The sequence below is a fragment of the Suncus etruscus genome, chromosome 4 (assembly GCF_024139225.1).
Source record: "Suncus etruscus isolate mSunEtr1 chromosome 4, mSunEtr1.pri.cur, whole genome shotgun sequence".
Classification (NCBI taxonomy): Eukaryota; Metazoa; Chordata; class Mammalia; order Eulipotyphla; family Soricidae; genus Suncus; species Suncus etruscus.
The window spans coordinates 167,058,451-167,079,130 of record NC_064851.1 but is presented as its reverse complement, the minus strand read 5'-3'; the positions used below and the strand labels follow the sequence as shown (position 1 = coordinate 167,079,130).

The 20,680-nt window shown below is 45.5% G+C and overlaps 1 protein-coding gene across 1 annotated transcript in view; it reads left to right on the top strand.

The window, feature by feature from the left end:
* The first annotated feature begins 6,171 nt into the window (after nucleotides 1-6,171).
* Nucleotides 6,172-20,680, top strand: part of LVRN (laeverin) — a 77,938-nt gene continuing 63,429 nt past the window's right edge. Inside the window, exons 1-2 of the mRNA XM_049772738.1 lie at nucleotides 6,172-6,230; nucleotides 7,337-8,722. Coding sequence (XP_049628695.1) covers nucleotides 6,172-6,230; nucleotides 7,337-8,722 — 1,445 coding nt within the window. The remainder of the gene's footprint in view (nucleotides 6,231-7,336; nucleotides 8,723-20,680) is intronic.

Here is a 20,680-nt window from a genome sequence, read left to right as displayed (position 1 = left end):
GTGGGAGATCTGCAGCTAAGACTGTAGTTTTCTTTTTTGGTGGTATATTTGTCAGCTTTGGGGCATGAGCATACTATTACTTTCATAAAAGGTATTAGTAAGGATTGTTGTCTTTTTTCTTTTTTGGAAGAGTATAGGATCAATGGTAGTAACTTTTCTCTGAATGCTTTATAAAATTCATCTGTAAACCCCCCCCCCCAAATCTATCCTATTTAAAATAGTGTCTAATGGACCAGAGAGTGGTAGAGTGTTTGCTTTGTATATGGCCAACCCAAGATATACCTGGGTTCAATTCTTGGCATTCCACATGGTCCCCCAAGCCTGCCAGAAGTGATTTCTGAGTACAGAGCCAGGAGTAACCCCTGAACATCCCTGAGTGTGGCCCCCCCCAAAAAACCCCAAAACAAAAATAAATTAAATAGTGTCAAAAACTATCAGGTACCTAAGACTCAATGTAACAAGAGAGGTGAGAAACATATACCATGAAAACTTTAAAACACTTAAAAAAGAAATTAAAGAAGACCTAAGAAAATGGTCCATGATCATGGACTGAAAACATCAATATTATCAAAATGACCATCTTACCCAAACTACTACATAGATTCAGTGCAATCTCTATCCAAATTCAGACAACACTCTTCAAGGACTAGAACAATCAATTATAAAGTTGTGTGGAACCATAAAAGATCTAGGATAGCCAAATTCATATTTAAAAAAAAACAAACAAACTAAGAGACATCTCATTACCTAACTTGAAGCTCTACTACAAAGCAATAGTGATCAAAACAGCATGGTATTAGAACACAAACAAACTTTCACACAATGGGTCAGAATAGACTATCTAGTGACAAAATCCCAAATATACAGTCAATTAATCTTTGACAAAGAAGCCAAGATCTTGAAATGGAGTAAAGATAGTCTCTTCAACAAATGATGTTGGAACAAATGGATATGTGTAAGAAATTAAAGATTGATCCATATCTCACACCTTATAAAAATTTAATACAAAGTGGATTAAAGACTTTGAGATTAGATCTGAACCCATAAAGTTCATTGAGGAAAACATAGGCAGGGAACTCTAAGATTTAGGCTTCAAAGAAGTCTTCAATTATAGGATGCCAATAGCAAGGACAATAGCACCAAACCTAAATAAATGGGACTATATCAAACTAAAAGTTTCTGTATGAAAAAAAGAATATGGGCTAAGATTAGAAAATAGCTAACTGAATGGGAGAATAATCTGCACTTAATACATCAGATAAAGGTTTGATATCTAGGATATGCAAATTATTCACAAAGGTTAACTCCACAAAACCTAAGAACCCCATCAAAAATGGAGAGAGGAAATGGACACTTCTCTGAGAAAGACCAACAGAAAGCCAACAGACACATGAAAACATTCTCATCATCACTTATCATGAGAGAAATCCAAATCAAGACAATAATGAGATAGCATCTTACACCAGGGAGGATGGCACATATCAAAAATACTGGGAACAATCTCTGTTGGCAGGGATGTAGTAAGAAAGGAACTCTCATCCACTGCTGGTGGAATGCTTTCTGGTTCGACAATTATGGAAAACAGTATGGAGGGTTCTCAGTAAACTCAAAGTTGAGCTGCCAAAATTTATTGTATCACTCAGTACAATAGCTTGGAATCAACTTAGGTGTCCAACAAAGGATGAGTGCGTCATGAAAATGTGGTACTTGTATACGATGGAATATTACATAGCTGTAACATGGATGGAACTGAAAGATATTATGTTAAATGAAGTAAGCCAGAGGAGATAAATACAGAATGATATCACTTATATGTGGTATTTAGAATAACTATGAAGAAATGCAATGGTCTAAATGAGAGTTTTTATGAACACCTTAGTACCAGAGTATAGTGAGAAGGAAAGAAACTGAGTGGTGCAGGCAAACCACAAATATGAAAGGATGGAAGGGCTAAGTGGTATCAGGTTCATTGGTGGAGAAAAGAAAAAGGAACAGAACTAAATACAAAGTCAACAACAATGGAATCAAAAGACCCAAACTCTCACCTTCTTTTTTTTTTTTTTTTTTTTTTTTGTTATTTTTGGGTCACACCTGGCAGCACTCAGGGTTTACTTCTGGCTCTACGCTCAGAAATTGCTCGTGGCAGACTCGGAATTTGAACCACTGTCCTTCTGCCTCTAAGGCTGTGCTATCTCTCCAGCCCCCCAAACTCTAACCTTCTAAAATTTAAATCAATTTGTTATACTGGGGCCAGAGAAATAGCATGAAGGTAAGGCATTTGCCTTTCATGCAGAAGGTTGGTGGTTTGAATGCCGGCATTCCATATGATCCCCCGAGCCTGCCAGGAGCGATTTCTGAGCATAGAGTGAGGAGTAACTCCTGAGCGCTGCCCGGTGTGACCCAAAAACCAAAAAACAAACAAAAAAACAAAACAACCTGTTATACTGGCAGGCTGGTGGGCAAAAAGTGGTGGTATGGTATACACTCTAGAAACATGGTGGAGGGAGGTAGACTAGACATTTGTGGTGGGATTGGTTCTAATTCATAGTATATCTGAAACCCAACAATGAAGGACCTTGTAAATCATAATGGTATCCATTAAAAAATGTAGAAGTATTTGTGTACCTCTTCATAGCATCTGACTTTTTTCATTCTTGTTATTTCTCTTAGTATGTTTACAATCTTTGTTGTAAGATAGACAAAAACTTCAAAGCTTTTTATATGGCATCAAAGCTTTTTATATGTTGTATAAACTATTATCACAGTTTATGCTTTATTAGTTTTTTATTTTGGGGGTGATAATTGGTACATATTCAGGACTTATTTCTAGCTCTGTGATCAGAGATCACTCCTTGTGGGGTTTGGAGGAACATATATTGTACCAGGGATGGAACCTGGGTTGGCCACAGGCAATTCCAACCCCCAGTTTTTGCTTTAATCCATTGATGAACATTTTGCCTTCATCTTCTGACTATTGTGCATAATTTTGCATTGAATACTGGTGTACAGATTTTTTAAAATTCACTTTCTACTCTTTATATGTGTGTAGTGTTGGGGGCTATTCCAAGCAATCATTGGGGTTGATTGTGGTGGTGCTCAAGACCCACTAGTGCAAGGGATAAAACTTAGGCTTCCCATTTATAAAGCATGAACTAAGCCTTGAATTCACTTATTTTAGGTAAATATCTAGGAGGTAAATTGCTGGGTCATAGGGAGTTCCATATTAAATCTTCAAAAAAGCTGCCTCGGGCCCGGAGAGATAGCACAGCAAGGCCTTGCAAGCAGTCGATCCAGGACCGAAGGTGGTTGGTTCGAATCCCGGTGTCCCATAGGGTCCCCAGTGCCTGCCAGGAGCTATTTCTGGGAAGACAGCCAGGAGTAACCCCTGAGCATCGCCGGGTGTGCCCCCCCCCCCAAAAAAAAGCTGCCTGACTGTTTACAACTGCCTCACCACCAGCAATGATTGCATGGCTGACTTATTATATCCTTATCAACACTTGTTAGTTTCTTTTAGTTTTTTAGACCACTAAGAACTCATGGTTCTGTGCTCATGGTTTACTCTGCTGGTGTTTGGGGCTGTCCTAAGGGGACATATGTGGACATACGTAGTGCTAGGGAATGAACCACAGGGAGACACTTACAAGGAAGGTGAGGAGCGCCTAAACTCCTGTACATTCTCTCTGACTTTAATATTTCTTAGCTCCTTGTTTTGCTTTTCTGTGTTGAGGATCCAAACCTAGGAACAGTCATACCTAGGAAGAACACATTCTACCACTTTGCTTGCTTGATTACTGTAGCTATAGTAGTAAGTTTAAATGGTATCTCATGGTGGAGTTTATTTGTATTTCTTTTATAACTAATGATATATGGCATCTTTTGTGTACTTTTTGACCATTTGTATAACTTTGGACAAATGCTATATAAGTCATTTGCCTATTTTTAGAATTGTAGTATTTTGGTTTTATTTGTTGGGGGAGGCACATAGCCAGCAATGCTAAGGGGTTATTCCCAGCTCTGCACTCAGGAATTACTGTAGTGGTGTTCAGGGGACCATAAAGGGTGCTTGATATCAACTCAGGTCAGCTGTGTGCAAGACAAAGACCCTAGTTCTGGCCCATGAGTTGTGTTTTTTGTTTGCCTTGCATGCAGAAGGATGGTGGTGCAAATCCTGGCATCCCATATGGTCCCCAAAACCTGCCAGGAGCGATTTCTGAGTGTAGAGCCAGAAGGAACCCCTGAGCGATGCTGGGTGTGACCCAAAAACCAAAAAAAAAAGTATTATACTATAATATTATATACTAAAATACTATACTATATTATAATACTATTAATAGTGTTATAATATCGCTAATAGTGATTTCACCACCACACCCATCACCATTGTACCTATCTCCTTCCCGCTCATTCCTAACTCACCCTTAACTTAATTTTGTCGCTTGGTTCTCCCATTGTATTGTCTTTGTTGCTACCTCGCTGTGTATCTCTAAGTATGAGAGATCATTATGTATCTGTCCTTTTCCTTCTGACTTAATATTTTTATAGCATATAAAAATAGGCATCCTTTGTCTATTTGTCTACATACTCCATACTTGGTACTGGAGGGGTCCAAGGCCAGCAGCACTTGGGATCCACTAGGACCATACCTGGCAGTGTTGTTGTTGTGGGGGGAGACCATGTGATTCTAGAGATTGGACCGAAGATTTTGCACACGCTAGCATGTGCTTTATTCCTTGAGCTATTTATTGCCCTGTCCCCAAAGTTCTTAATTTTGAAGTCCAATGTTTCCAATTGTTGCTTGTGTTTTAGATATCATATTTCCAAAGTTATTGCAAAATGTAATGTCATACAGATCTCTGGAGTTTTCTTCTAAGAGTGGTTCATTTTTAGTTCTTATAATTGTCTTTGTTTTATCTTTGGCTATTTTTGTATATGGTTAATAAGGTAAGAATTCAATATTATTCTTTGGCTCATAATATGCAGTTCAGAGGTTTTTATGAGTTTAGTAATTCAAGTCTGCCTTTATTGTGGTGGTCACTGATCTCTACACAGTTGCTTAGTGGTCAGCTAAAGACCAGATAGAGAATTCCGTAAAATAACTGCAACCCAGTAAGTCTTCCAGACTTTGCTGAGGAGCGGTACATGTGTGAGCAGGCATTCTTTCAGCAGATGGTCAGGAAGCTGACAATTAAAATGTAGCCTTCGATTTTACAATATAGTTTATCTTGCTGGAGCAACGTGAGTGAAGAGTGAGTTTGAAGCCATGTAAGGCCTTTGTTGAGTACCTATACCAATCACCTTAGTCAAGTGCATCTCCCCAGTGTGGCCTTCGAGAAGTTCAGAAATAGATTGGAGCATTCTACAGCCTATAATAACAAGTGTTCTTTTACAAGTGAACATTCAGTCTTCCCCAAATCATTTGTCAAATAAAACTTTATTTTACATCTTATACTCTTAAATACTTTGAAATAAAGTAAATGCCCATATATATGTAAATAAATGTATCTGGACTTATTTGGGGGTTCTTAATTCCATTTCATTTATCCATGTTTACTTTCCAGATCATACTGTTCTGCTCCAGATCATATTGTTTTGATTATTACTGCTGTGTAGTTAAGTTTAAATTGGAGAAAGTAATACCTAAATGTTCAGCTCTGATTTCTTCTTTTCTTGTTGAATATTATTTTGTTTATATATTGATCTACTAATTCAGTTTTCTTCAGTGAAAACAAAAAGATTCCTCTCACAGATCTTGGAGTGTAAATCAGTGACATTGCTAGGTCTGTTTATTGCCTTTGGGAGTTTGTACATCTCTCTGAACACCAAAACATCCCTGGATCCTCTTTTCCTTGCTGCAATATATGTCCTTTGTCTTTAAATTGAAGTTTTTGAAGATGCTTTGTGAAGTTTGATAAATTCTTGTTTTTAGTTTTTGGGTCACATCCAGAGGCGCTCAGGGGTTACGGTGCTCAGAAATCACTACTGGCAGCCTTGGGGACCATACAGGATGCTGGGTATCGAACCTGGATTAGCCATGTACAAGGCAAATGCCCTATCCACTGTGCTATTGCTCCTATCCACAGTCTGATAATTAAAAAAACAAAACAAAACAAAACAAAAACTTGCAGATCTAAGCAGCTGTAGAAAAAAATGTGAAAGAGATCAGAAACCAGCATGGAAAGACATGCGGTTGTGTCATCTGATGGCTGGGGTCTCAAACTCGCGGACCGCGGGTTTTTGCGGCCCTCCGTACAACTTTCTCCTCTCCTCTCCTCCCCTCCCCCTCCTCCCCTCCCGTCCCCTCCCCTCCTCTCCTCTCCTCTCTTCTCTTCTCTCTCATTTGATTTTGGGGCCACTCTTGGCAGTGCGCAGGGGTCACTCCTGACGGAACTTGGAGGAGCATATAGGGTGTTGGGACTGAACCTGGGTCCGCTATGTGCAAGACAAACTATTTGCTGGTCTGAACAACTAATTAAAAATTTTTTTAAAAATAATTAATGGTTTTAAAATGTTCTGATATGGGGCTGCATTTGTCTTGTATGTGGCAGACTCAGGGTCAGTCCCTGGATCCCACATGGTCCCCCGAGCCTGAGTAGAGAGTCAGGAGCAACCCCTGAGCACCGCTGGGTGTGGCCCCAAACGAACAAAAATGTCCTCGTGAATATTTGACTGGCAAAAGGTAATTTTGTGTCTCAGAATCACGCTTCGCTGAAATGGTATATGCAGTATTTTCCAGGGCTTTATTATAATTATATGCACGGCTCGCTCAGTCTACTTTACAACTTCTTCTGAGGGGCATGAATGGCTTATCAGAAGTATTTTTCCCTTCAATAAAACGTAACTGATGTTAGACAAATAGGTTAAATACTCATCTCTATTTATATAAACACTGTGTAGGAGAATTTCTCTATGGAGGCGGGGGATACCTCTAAGAGGCGGTTCGAGAAATGCTGTCGCTCGCTTTAAAAACCAAACAAGTCCCCACCTCCCCGGGAGTCAGGAACCCTTAAAAATCCTTCAAGAGGGGCCAGAGCGGCAGCAGAGCAGGGGGGCGCTTGCCTCGCACATCACATCGCCCACGCAGTTTAACCCCAGCATCCACAGGGGTCCCTGAGCGCCGTCAGAGTGATTCCTGAGCGCAGAGCCAGGGGTGACCGCTGCGCATTGCTGGGGGTGGTCCCTCCATAAGCACAGTTCTCCAAGAAATTCTGTGTGTGTGTGTGTGTGTGTGTGTGTGTGTGTGTGTGTGTGTGTGTGTGTGTGTGTGTGTGTGTGTAGGGGGGAGGGGGCGGGTTGTAAGGACAACAGTCCACGGCTCCAGCGTTGCTCCCCTTTGCAGGGCCCAAACCCACTCCGGGACCCAAGTGGCCCCTGCGCGTGGCCGACGTCGCCGCTTCTCAGCGGGCGGCTGGGCCTCGAGGTGGCCGCCGTCCCCGCCGCGAGCGAGCATCCTCGGGGGCCGCGTCTGGGTCGCGACCCGTCGCCACGGCCGTCCGGAGTCCACCGGCCTGGGAAGTCCGTCCGAAGGCGGCCCGCGCACGACGGCCGGCGGAGCTTGGGGTCCGGCTTTCCGGGTGCGTTCGGGGTGCGGTTCTTGGAAGCGGGGCGCGGAAGACCCGTGTCCGGGAGGCGCGTGGGGTCTCCCCTCGGGGCGGCCTTGGGCCGCACCAGGACGGGGAGAGGGAGGCGCTCTGGAGCCCTTGAGCAGGGGACGCTGCCGCCGAGGCCGTCCGTCGGGGCAGAGTCTCCGGGGTCGGGTCCGCCCAGCGCGGCCGTGGGACGTGGAGCCCCGGCCCTGCCCGTCCTCCGGCGCGGGGCCCGCTTCTCTTCGCTCGCCTCCAGGTCCGCGGGACGCGACGCAGCCCGCCAGCCTCGCCTCGGGGCCAGGTGGGGTTCGGGGCCGGTCCCTGGGGCGCGCTGGCGCGGACTCTCGGCCGTCCGCTCCCCGGGCGCGCTGCCCTGCCCTGCCCTGCCCGTCCGTCCGGGCTGCGGCCTCGCTCTGCCGGGCTCCCCGACGGGCCCGCCTCTTCCCCGGGCGGGGTGCGGTGGGCGGCCGCCGGCCCCATATAAGGGCGGGGGTTCGCGGCGAGCCCGAGCGGGCGGACGCGCGCTGCCGGCGTCTCTGCCCTCGGCCCCTGCCCGCCGCGATGGGCTCCGCGCGCCGCCCCGGCCCCCGCCCCCGCCTGAGCCGCCCGGCCGGCCTGCTGCTGGCGGGGCTGGCGGCCACGCTCCTGGCGCTGGCCCTGCTCGCCGCCCTGCGTGCCCCCGACCCCGGGGGGACCCCGGCCCGCGCCCCGCCCGGCCGCCCGCGCCCCGGGGCCTCGCCGCGCCTGCCGCCCGGCCTCGCGCCGCTGCACTACGACCTGCAGCTGTGGCCGCGCCTGCGGCCCGGGGCCCCGTCGCCGCGCTTCTCGGGCCGCGTGGCCGTCACGCTGCGCTGCGCCCGGCCCGCGGCGCGCCTGCTGCTGCACAGCCGCGGCCTGGCGTGCGGCGCGGCCGAGGTGCGGGGCCCGCTGGCGCGGGGCGCGGCCGGGGCGCAGGGGCCCGCGGTGCCGGTGCGCGCGGCGCGCCAGGCGCCCGGCGCGCCCTACCTGGTGCTGGAGCTGGGCCGCGCGCTGCGCCCCGGCCGCCTCTACCGCGTGCGCCTGGGCTTCGGGGGCGCCGCCAGCCTCCGCGCCCGCGAGGGGCTCTTCCTCGACCGCTACGCCGACCGGGGCGAGCCCAGGTGAGGGCGCCGGAGGCCCCGCCGGACGCGCTCGGGGAGCGGGGCCCTGCCCGCGGGGACGGGGACGGGGGACGGAGGGACACGGGGCGGCCCGCTCCTCGCGCTGTCCGTCGGGGCACCGCCCTGCAGGGCTCCGATCAGCCCTGGCCTCGCGCTCGGGGCCCCTCCCGCGGGCTCGGCTGCAGGGCGGCCGCGAGGGCTGCCCGGGTCGGACCCCCGTCGCGCCCGCCCCTCCTCGTCGCCCTCTTTCCGAGCCAGCCACCCCCAGTCCTACTCGGACCGGCCAGCCCCGGCGAGCGCACCTCGCGCTTCTCGCGCCCCGACTGGCCGCCCGCGTGCGAAGCCAAGCCCGCCCCGGCCCCCCGCACTCGTGCGCGCGGAGCTCTGGCTGCGGCCACGGTGCTGTTGTAGCGCTTTAAGCTCTTTCCGTTTCTCCATCGGATTCCTTTTTCTTTGGCGCTCGCTTTAGAATTCTGCTCAGCTTCTCCAGAACCTCTGCACTCACTTGCAGCCGGCCTGCCTGGCGCCTGGCGTCGCGGGGCATCCCTGAGCCCGGCCGACCCCTTGCTGGGCGCGCTTTCGGGCTTCCTCCCGGGCCAAGAAGGTGGCGGCGGGAGGGACCCGAGGAGCGGTGGACGAAACCTCCCCGCTGTTCTCTTTCCCCTCGAGACCACCCTCCCATGAGGAATGCCCCCGACTTTGGGCTCCGAAGGGGCCTTTCCCGGCTCGGGGCCGTGTCCTGGTGCCCAGCGAGCACTGGGGAGCGGGGCGCGCGCGGGCGGAGCCTGGACCCCATTCCTAGACCGGCCACCCCCTTCACTCCTGCGCTGCGACTGACTGCGCTTGACACGACCGCTCGACTTTGCTCTTTCTTATTAAAGAAATGTTCTCACATGTCCTCAGAAGAGAAGAAGCCCACCAAATTACCCCCTAACTAACACATCCTGGACTACTTTCAAAACGGCGGGGTCTTGACGCGATTTTAATAAGCTGCCCGTGTGGATGTGGAAACTCCAGCTTTTGCTTTTAAGAAAAGCATGACTGGTTTTCCTCTCTCAAAAATGCATCCATGCCTAAAAGTAATTTTGACAAGTTTCTTATTAGGGTGAGTCCTGAACTTGTGGACCCTTGAAAATGTTTTGAGGTGAGCGTGTGTGTGTGTGTGTGTGTGTGTGTGTGTGTGTGTGTGCGCGCGTGTGCGTGTGTGTGTGTGCGTGTGCGTGTGTGTGTATGTGTGTGTGTGTATGTGTGTGTGTGTGTGTGTGTGTGTGTGTGTGTGTGTGCGCGCGCACGCTGTCTTGTGTTGGGGGGATTGTCTGATGGAGAAAATAGTGGCTGCTCTTTGAGCACAGAACTGGGGCGGGGGCTGGGGACTGTCTTCTTCCTGGACGGTAAGAGTATGAGAAGCTTCATAGATGGGCAGAAGCTGTTTACTGATTTCACTTTTGGGGGGTGCTAAGAAAACTGGGTAATCTCATGTTTTTCAATCTGAGCAGGTGACTTTGAAATTAAAGTTACATAGTACTAGGGGGAAAGAGGAGAAAATCCTCACAGGAAATACCAATAACATCCTGATGTATGAAGAACATATGTATGAAGTATGAAGATCACACTTCACAGATGCAGGTCACTGTGCTCTCACTCCCGACATGTTGGGATGCCATGCATGGTTCCAGGCCCTTCCCCTCATGACAGGCGTCCATTATTTTCCTGCTTGTAAATCTGGAATGCGGATATCTTCATTTTGGGTCTGGAGCTTCCTTCCTGTGCAGAAAGTGAGGGCAGGATCTCACTTCATGTCCCTCAGAGCCATTTTACCCAAACTTCTTTTTTCCAAGTGGGTGGTAGGTTAGGGTGGTGGTGATGCTAGGCAGTCTTTGGGGCGGGGGTGGGGGGTGAGCTACAGGATAATTATGGTGAAATTTGACCAACCAGAGACCAGGGCAATAGTGCAACTGGTAAAGCGTTTGCCTTGCACAAGGTTGACTCAGGTTCAATCCCCAACATCCCATATTGTTCCCTGAGGCTGCCAGGAGTGATTCCTGAATGCAGTCAGGAGTAATCCCTGAGCACTGCTGGGTATGACCCAAAATCAAGAAGGAAAGGAAAAGAAAGTAAAGAAAAGGAAGGGAAGGGAGAGGAGGGGAGAAAAGGGGAGGGGAGTGGATGGGAGGGAAGGAAGAGGAATTTGGCCAACCTGGGTGGAAGATTTTGTGTTCTAACCCTGCAGTGGTAGGAGGGGAGCTTGAGGTACCAGCATTAAAAGTCTCTTTTGGTATATGCAGAACAAATACCCCGAAAGCTCTGAGCCATCTCCCTGGCCTCTTTCCCAACAGCTCTCACTGACATCACACTTACTTTTGCCATGTTTACTTACCTCTGGGCATATCAACTGCTTAATAAATCACTTTATTTAAACAGAAAATATTAGGCAACTGTAAAATATTATCACAAAAGGGCAAGTTCTTGGCAATTTATAGAAAGTAATAGCACAAAGTTGTAGAATTAAAATGGAATAACACGTACTTTTACCAATTATTGTCTGGTAAAGCCTAAACGTGAATGAAGGCTTCTCTCTCTCTCTCTCTCTCTCTCTCTCTCTCTCTCTCTCTCTCTCTCTCTCTGTTATAAAGGGAAGAGATGATTATTCAATGTTAATAACACTAAATAAAAACATTCTTTTTTCTTTTCTTTTCTTTTTTTTTTTGGCTTTTTGGGTCACACCCATTTGATGCTCAGGGGTTACTCCTGGCTAAGCGCTCAGAAATTGCCCCTGGCTTGGGGGGACCATATGGGACACCGGGGGATCGAACTGCGGTCCTTCCTTGGCTAGTGCTTGCAAGGCAGACACCTTACCTCTAGCGCCACCTCCCCGGCCCCAACATTCTTTTTTTCTAATCAGATTGCATCATAACGTTGGAAAAATTGATTATATATTAGTTTGTCATATAAAGGACTACCAAATATATTGTGTTTTTTTTTTTCCTTTTTGGGTGGGGCCACACTCAGCTGTGCTCAGGAGTTATTCCTCGCTTTGCCTCAGAAGTTACTCCTGGAAGTGCTGGGGGACCATGTGAATTGTCAGGGATTGGCTGCATGCAAGACAAGCACCCTACCCACTGTACTATCACTTCAGTCCCTTATCTTCCTTTTTCTACAGAAAAAAACCGGCATTCGAATAGTGATTCATGATCTTGAATATGGGGCTGGAGAGGCAGTACAGTGAGTAGTGCACTTGCCTTGCAATTGGCCCAGGTTTCATCCTCAGCATCACATGTGTCCCTCAAGCTTGCCAGGAATGATATAGAGCCAGGAGTAAGCCCTAAGCACTGCCAGGTATGGCCCCCAAATGAAAAAAGAGGGAAAAAGAAAAAAAAAAAGAAATCGCCATCTTCCTAAGTGACTACCATGCAATTCCACCAGCAATGAATGAGAGTCTATTTGTTCCACAGCCTCATCAGGATTTAGTGTGATTCAGATTTCAGATGTCCTAATAGCCATGTAGTGCTATCTTGTTTCAGTTTGCATTTCTCAGATGATATAGAATATGAAACATTTCCCCCTGTTTTCTCCTGTTTATTTGTTGGCAAAGTTGCATTTCCCACATCTATCATTAATGAGAAGATGGGATCCAGAGCAGAAAGCTTAGTTCTAAAACCATTTGCTTTATACATCTGAATTCTGTCCAGAATACATTTGTCTAAATTTGGATAAATAATCACCTCCATGAAAAATAGATGTTGCATCCAATGCAAGTACCTGGAGCTTATAAGATTTGAATCATCCCTAATTTCCAAACAATCATCATTAAGAACTCCATTTTAAAATGCACTACAAAGCTAGATTTTATAGCAGTGGCTTCTGACCTTTCAGATCTATCTCGGGGTCACTGCTGAAGTTCAGCTCTTGTAGTCACCTGATGGCCCTAACTTTTTTTAAAAAATATGATTTTTTTTCTTTCCTTGAACTACAGAATTCTTAACAAACTGACATTGGCTGTTTTAGAGACAAGGAAACCTTTTCTGTAATACCTTCCTGAGGGTCACATTAGTTTACCTAGTTTTGAGGATATTAAGTGAATCCTCTTCTGCTGGCACTCTTTGGAGCAGCCCTTGAGCTTCCCTGAGACCTTCAACTATGGCCTAATCTCAGTAAATAAAATGGCCCCTTTGGAATCTCTTTTACTAAGGTGAAAATAGTGCAAAAATATTTCTTTTGATATCCTCTTCTCCTTTGCTGGACCCACATAGGCTATGCTCTGATGGGCTGAAAAGCTCTATCTTCACGAAAAACTATTTTAAAACTATTTTAGAGCCACCTCCTTCTCTCTTTTGACCTAAGGATGTTGAAATATATTAGAATGAGAACTTTTTTTAGTTAACCATAAAGAGAATGCTTTCCTAGAGCCAGAGCAATAGCACAACAGTAGGACATTTGCTTTGCACGCGGCTGACCCATGATGGACCTGGGTTCAATCCCCAACATCCCATATGGTTTTTGAGCCTTCCAGGAGCGATTTCTGAGTGCAGAGCCACGAGTGACCACTGAGCACTGCCAGGTGTGACCCCAAAACAAACAAACAAAATTTTCTTCCTTTACTTTTAAGAGCCTGAAGATCAGATCTGCATTAGAATACTGTTGAGAGGCACTCAGAAGTCACTCCTGGCAGGCTCGGGGTACCATATGGGATGCCAGGAATCAAACTAGAGTCCAGGGTTGGCCACGTGCAAGGCAAACACCCTACCACTATGCTATCGCTCTAGCTCCTAGTTTTTTTTTGTTTGTTTGTTTGTTTTGGCGGGGGGGGGGGTGTTGGGGGTGTTGGGGTCACATGCTCAGAAATTGCTCCTGGCAGGCTCGGGGGGTACCATATGGGATGCCAGGATTCAAATCAATGACCTTCTGCATGAAAGGCAAACGCCTTACCTCCATGCTATCTCTCAGGCCCCTAGGTTTTTTTGTTGTTGTTGTTGTTGTTTGTTTTTAAGGTGAGTACAAAGTCACTAATTTAAGAACTTTTTCTTCACTGATACTGGTATTTATTATTCTAAAATTTTCACTAACTACTACTTAGGTGGTATACTACCGATGATGAATTAAGTTTGATTTTCTTCCAAATACTTTTTATTTGTTTGTTTTTATTTCTTGTTGTTTTTATTTTGGAGAAACATGCAAACAGTGATTAGGATTACTTCTGGTGGTGCTCAGGGGTTCATATGGGATGCCAGAAAGCAAATTCGGGTCAGCCATGTGCAAGACATAGAACTGTTCTATGTCAGCGGTGTTTGCCTTGCAAGCAGCCGATCCAGAACCAAAGGTGGTTGGTTCGAATCCCGGTGTCCCATACGGTGGTTCCCCCTCCCCCCCCCCCCCGTGCCTGCCAGGAGCTATTTCTGAGCAGACAGCCAGGAGTAACCCCTCAGCACCGCCGGGTGTGGCCCAAAAAAAAAACAAAAAACAAACAGAGCTGTGCTATGTAATTTCCAAGTATTTAGGCTTTTTCTTATTCTTTTTATTGAATTCTTGACATTAAATCTCCTATCACTGCTACACTTTCTTATATTACCTTCATGAATACTGGCTTTTGGGAAAATGCTAATAGCATTTCTGAGTTACTTGGTGGGCCTCTTGATTATCTGATAATTCAAGGACTGTGTCTCAGCCATTTGAGAGTGACTCAAATGTCACCTTTTCTCTAGTTCCAGTCTTCTTCTTGTTTTTTTTTTTAAAATAAAACATATCTTTATTTAAACACTGTGTTTACACACATGATTGTAGTTGGATTTTAGTCATAAACAGAACACACCAGTGCAACATTCCCATCACCGATGCCCCCATCTCCCCTCACCCCTGCCTGTATTTGAGACAGGAATTTTACTTCCCTCATTCATTCACATTGTTATGATAGTCCTTAGTGCAGTTATTTCTCTAACTGCACTCACCACTCTTTGTGGTGAGCTTCATATGGTAAGCCTGTCCTCCTGGCTCTCATCTCTGTGAATTATTTCAATAATGTCTTTTATTTTTCTTAAAAACCATAGATGAGTGAGACTATTCTGTGTGTCTCTCTCTTTCTGACTTACTTCACAGCATAATAGATTCCATGTACATCCATGTATAGGAAAATTTCATGACTTCATCTCTCCTGATGGCTGCATAATATTCCATTGTGTATATGTACCACAGTTTCTTTAGCCACTCATCTGTTGAAGGGCATCTTGGTTGTTTCCAGAGTGTGGCTACTGTAAATAGTGCTGCAATGAATATAGGTGTGAGGAAGGCATGTATTGCATTTTTGAGTTCCTAGGGTACATCCCCAGGAGTGGTATTGCTGGATCATATGGGAACTCAATTTCTAGTGTTTTGAGGAATATCTATATTGTTTTCCAGAAGGGCTGGACTAGATGGCATTTCCACCAGCAGTGATTGATTACATCCCTGCCAGCACTTATCGATTGTTCTTGTTTTTTGTGATATGTGCCAGACTATGGCTTGAGATGGTACATCATTTTTCTTTTGATTTATATCTCCCTGATGATTAGTGATGTGGAGTATTCTTTCATTTGCTTTTTGGCCATTTTCATTTCTTTTTTGACAGTGTCTGTTCATTCCTTCTCCCCATTTTTGATGGGACTAGATTTTTTTCCATGTTAAGTTCTGTCAGTACCTGATATAATTTGGATATTAGCCCCTTATCTGCAGGGAATTGGGTGAATAGTTTCTTCTATTATGTGGGTGGCTTTTGTATCCTAGGCATTATTTCTTTTGAGGTGCAGAAGCTTCTCAGCTTAATATATTCCCATCTGTTTATCTCTGCTTTGACTTGTTTGGAGAGTTCTATTTCCTCCTTGAAGATGCTTTTAGACTCAGTGTTTTGGAGTTTTTACCTGTGTGTTGTTCTAAATTCCTTATGGTTTTGGGTCTGATATCAATGTCTTTAATACATTTGCATTTGACTTTTGTTCATGGTTTAGATGGAGATCTGAGTTGTTATTATTATTTTTTTTGCAAGTGGCTGACCAGTTGTCCCAACATCACTTGTTGAAGAGGTTTTCCTTGCTTCATTTTGTATTTATTGCCCCTTTATCAAAGATTATTTGATTGTATATATGTCTGGGGAACGTTCTCTAAATACTCTAGTCATTCCATTGATCAGAGGGTCTGTCTTTATTCCAATACCATGCTGCTTTAATGACTATAGCTTTGTAATACAGTTTAAATTTTGGGAAAGTGATGCCTCCTATATTTCTTTTGCTAAGGGTGGCTCTAGCTATTCTCAGGTCTTTATTGTTCCAGATGAATTTCAGGAGTGTTTGATTCACTTTTTTAAAAAAGTCATGGCTATCCTTAGATAGTACCAATCTTCTTAAACTTTTCCTTAGAAATGTGATCCATTTTCACCAGAGAAAATTTTACACGACTATGGGTATATAGGTATATAATGTAGATATTGAAGTTGATCTTTGCTGACCACAAGTCTTAGAGAAATTTATATTTAAACACAGTTTCCAAAAGTTTCTGTTGAAAGCCACTGACAACACTTGAGCCAGCTGCGCTTCTGACTGCAGCATTAATTTCTGGGGTCTCTGCTGAGAAAACTCTGTCCTGGAGATTTTTATACTCTGGCTTGTGGGAATATTGTTTCATTATTAAATTGTTGTTACTGTTTGGGGTAACATGGATCAGTAGTGTAAAAGTTTTTGGTTTCATGAACACAGTGTGAGATACGAACAGCTCCACAGAGTCAAGGAGCCCTGAGAATGGGTCAGCTTTCTCCTTCTTAGCAGGATTTCTTTCTCAGACAGATTTTCATTGTTGGGTCTCACAAAGTAGATTCATTTTTGAGCAAAGGCTCCAGAGAGATTCTTTGTGGGTTTCTGGACGTATCTCTGCTTAACCTCCCCCCCCCCCAGGTTCTGCAGTGGATACTGAACCCCAACCTTGGCCTTCTCCACTCTGTGAACCTTTTCTGTACCCTCCGTACTCTGTGCTTTAAAAATGACCCCCAGGGGAAATACAGGGTAATGATAGAATTCATCCCACTTCTTTCTCCTGGGAACTGCAGTTCTGTGCTTCTGGTACACTCCCCTTAACAGCTGTTTATATTCTGCCGGTTGTTTTCAGCAGAAAACACCCCTAGTAGTAAACAGAAGCCTCATCAGCTCCAGATGTGACAATCCTAGTCATTATAAAGTTAATTTTCACTCTTCTTCATAGTATTTATTATCCCATGTTTGCTTATAGTATTATTTTCTGGTTTTCTCACTTATACAACGTATAATCAAAGCACAGTGTAGAGAAAAGACCTGGAAGAGATCCTAAGAGCTGTGACTGTCTTGGTCTTTCCTCTCTCACTTGCTGGCTACCTGACCACTGGCCTCAGTGTACATGTGTGTCAAAGGGGTGGCCTTGCGAAGGTCTCCCAAACTTTTAAAATTGAAGCAATGAAGGAATGTTTAATTCCACTCTTGCCCAAAGTATCCTTTACAGCTACTTCTTGCCTCTGTGGCTATGCCAATTCTTTTTTGTTGTTGTTGTTGTTCATTATTTTTTTATTAATAATTTTTATTGTGACCAGAGTGAATTACAAATCTTTCACAGTAATATTTTAGGTACATAGCACATGCCAATTCTTTTTATAAAGAGAAAGAATTGATGGGCAAATTTTTATGGAATAAAAATTAAAAAGGAAAGGGGAAAGGAGTGGCTGTGTGGAATGTGGAATGGTTGGAGAAATATAGAGTCTTGATCTGAGACAAGATAGCGTTAACATGCATCCATGTGCTAGGTGGAGAAAGGAGAACTGAGAAGTGAAGGGGATGGCCTGGCAGGCCCTTTTTGTGCTCAGAAATCTGGCACAAATGTCAGGGTGTGACATTTGGGAGAAATGTGAGTAATAGTAGGAAATAATTTAGAAACTCTCAAAACAAGGTCAGCTTGCATACCGGGCACATGACATTGTTAGTGGCACAGTGACAAGATACAATTTTGTTTACCATTTGAGGGGTTCATCCCAAGGGTAGTTTTCCTCAGATCTGGTCCTGACTTTTTTAATTGAAGGTGTAACGAGTGCTATTGGAACAGCACGTGATGTAGTTCAGGTAAAAAACCTGTTTAGTCCTAGAGATAATCTCTGTCTGAGCACAACTACAAGAGCAGACCTTCATCATCTGCTAATTCTTCTCAGGTGACAGTGTTGATGGCCAGTGCTAAGTCACTGTCCATATGCTGAATTAGAACATTGAGTCCCGTGCCATGCTTCAAAGTGGGAACTTAATCTGTGCATAAGCCTCCTCCCCCTTCTCCAAGCTTGGGTTGGCTTCAGGCCAAAGGTCCACAGAGAACTAAGGTCTTATGATTGCTTCCTTTGCCATCTCCTGCTTCTAGCCCCTCTAGACGCAGGGGTCTTCAAACTATGGCCCGAGGGCCACATACTGTATTTATTCCCTTTTTGTTTCTTTACTTCTAAATAAGATATATGCAGTGCTCATAGAAATGTGTTCATAGTTTTTGTTTTGACTATAATCTGGCCCTCCAACAGTCTGAAGGACAGTGAACAGGCCCCCTGTTTAAAAAGTTTGAGGACCCCTGCGAGATGTTGGTATACCCCAGAGCTTCCCAGATTCAGTAGGACTGGGCAAGACAGGACAGTCTGCTTGTCTGTTTGAATCCCTACTCATCAGCCTCATTCTGATTGAGCAGGTGCCTCTTTACACACACAAGCACACACACACAGCATGAATATGAGAGTAATCCTGGATTTTTTGTTTTGCTTTGTTTTGTTTTTTTGGACCACACCTGGTGACACTCAGGGGTTACTCCTGGCTCTGCACTCAGAAATCGCTCCTGGCTTGGGGGACCATATGGGATGCTGGAGGATCAAACCGGGGTCCATCCTAGGGCAGCCACGTGCAAAGCAAATGCCCTACCCCTGTGCCACCACTGCAACCCCAAGATTAACCCTGTTTTACTTTTTGTTTGTTTTTTTGTTTGTTTTTGGGCCACACCCGGCGGTGCTCAGGGGTCACTCCTGGCTGTCTGCTCAGAAATAGCTCCTGGCAGGCACAGGGGACCATATGGGACACCGGGATTCGAACCAACCACCTTTGGTCCTGGATCAGCTGCTTGCAAGGCAAATGCCACTGTGCTATCTCTCCAGGCCTAACCCTGTTTTACTTTTTATTTTAAAATGTTTTAGAGATATTTTTTCCTGCACTTCCTTTGACCCTATAGGATGCTCCTGTGAGTTTGCTGCTCTTGTGGTCATGTGGATTCCCTTCTCATCCCTTGCCTGATGAATGCATCTCCAAATCCCACTAACCTCCAGGTGGCTCTAGGGAACAGCCTACATCTTGGCCTAAGTTGTGTCCCAGTGCCCACACTTCCCCTAAGGTGCCCGCACATCTCTTTCCCAGATAGTGTAGTTCCAGGGCATCTATGCTCTCTTGAATCTGCCTCGAGAGTAGTCAGTTATTCTTCAAGGCCTTTCAGCTTGTGGAAGGAGTGAAGAAAAATGCCAGTTTCTTGAGTTAGCACCAGTGTCCAAAGCTCATATTCCCAGGCTGGAGAGATTGTACAGTGGTTATGGTGCCTGCCTTCCATGCAGCTGCCTCAGATTTGATCCTCAGCATCTCATATGGTTCCCTGAACCGGCCAGGAGTAATTCCAGAGCATAGCACAAAGAATTGCCCCTGAGCAGCGCAAGGTGTGGTCAAAAATCAAAATAAATTAATTAAATAAACAAAGTTTAAGAAATCAAACAATAGGGGGGCCGGAGAGATAGCATGGAGGTAAAGTGTTTGCCTTGCATGCAGAAGATCAGTGGTTCGAATCCCACTTCCCATAGGGTCCCCAGAGCCTGCCAGGAGCGATTTCTGAGCATAGAGCCAGGAGTAACCCCTGAGCGCTGCCGGGTGTGACCCAAAAACTGAAGGAAAAAAAAGAAGAAATCAAACAGTAAAACAAAGTTCATATCCCCCACCCCGAACACTTATACTGCTTTCCAAACAAGCAGCTAGAAGCAAGCACTGCCTCTCAGTTCGCTGAGAACATAAGGACTTGGAAAATAACAAAAAAGGGCCAACTCAAAGAGTTTTCTTTTGGGATATTTTTGATTTTGATGTCCCAAAAAGTCTTGATGTAGCTGCAAAGTCCAGGAAGGGGCCTACGGGTCCTCAATGCCATTGGCTCCGAAAAAAAATCTTCTTAGCAAAGTCTGTTGCCTTCCCATGAAAATTCTACATCTATTCTTTTTCTTAGTGGAAACTTTAATATCCTATTACACAAGTAATAAACAAACATGATTCATGGACCAATTCTGGACTAATTTTCAATCCAGTCCTGTAACATCTGTCTTTACTAAGCATTTGATTTCTGTGTTAAAAAAATGAAGTGGGGGAGAGGATGACTCTGAAGTTTTTAACACTGAATTCTGTTATTTTCAGTTTGTTTCTTGGTCCAGACTCAGTGATAGTCTTGAAGTGCTCCTTGCTCAGTACTCAACAGTCTCTTCCAGAAGTGCTGAGGGGCTTAGTGGTGCTGGCACTTAAACCCAGGCTTTACCCATGCACTGTATTCCAGTTCCTGGAGATAGTTTCCGACCCTTGACTGGATTTTGTTATTCACTAGAGCTATAGGTGCCCAGGCATCATGAAGTCATGTGGAATGAATGACCTTACTGACTGTTTATAACGTGGCACTTAGTTAATCCTCCAGGGTATCCTGTGATCTTGGACATGGAGACCTCTCCTAGCTCAAGAGTGGGAGGAGTCCCACTATCCTTGGGCAGTAAAGCCAGACAGGAACATGACTTTGTGCAACTGAGAAGCTGATTCTTCCAAATTAACTCCCTCCCAAACTTACTGATGGCAACAGAGCTTTCCTGGGCCCAGAAACACAGGTTTCAGAGGTTGGCTGGGAGGTGCAGGCGGTGGAGGGCTCTGTTCTCAGGCCAGGAGG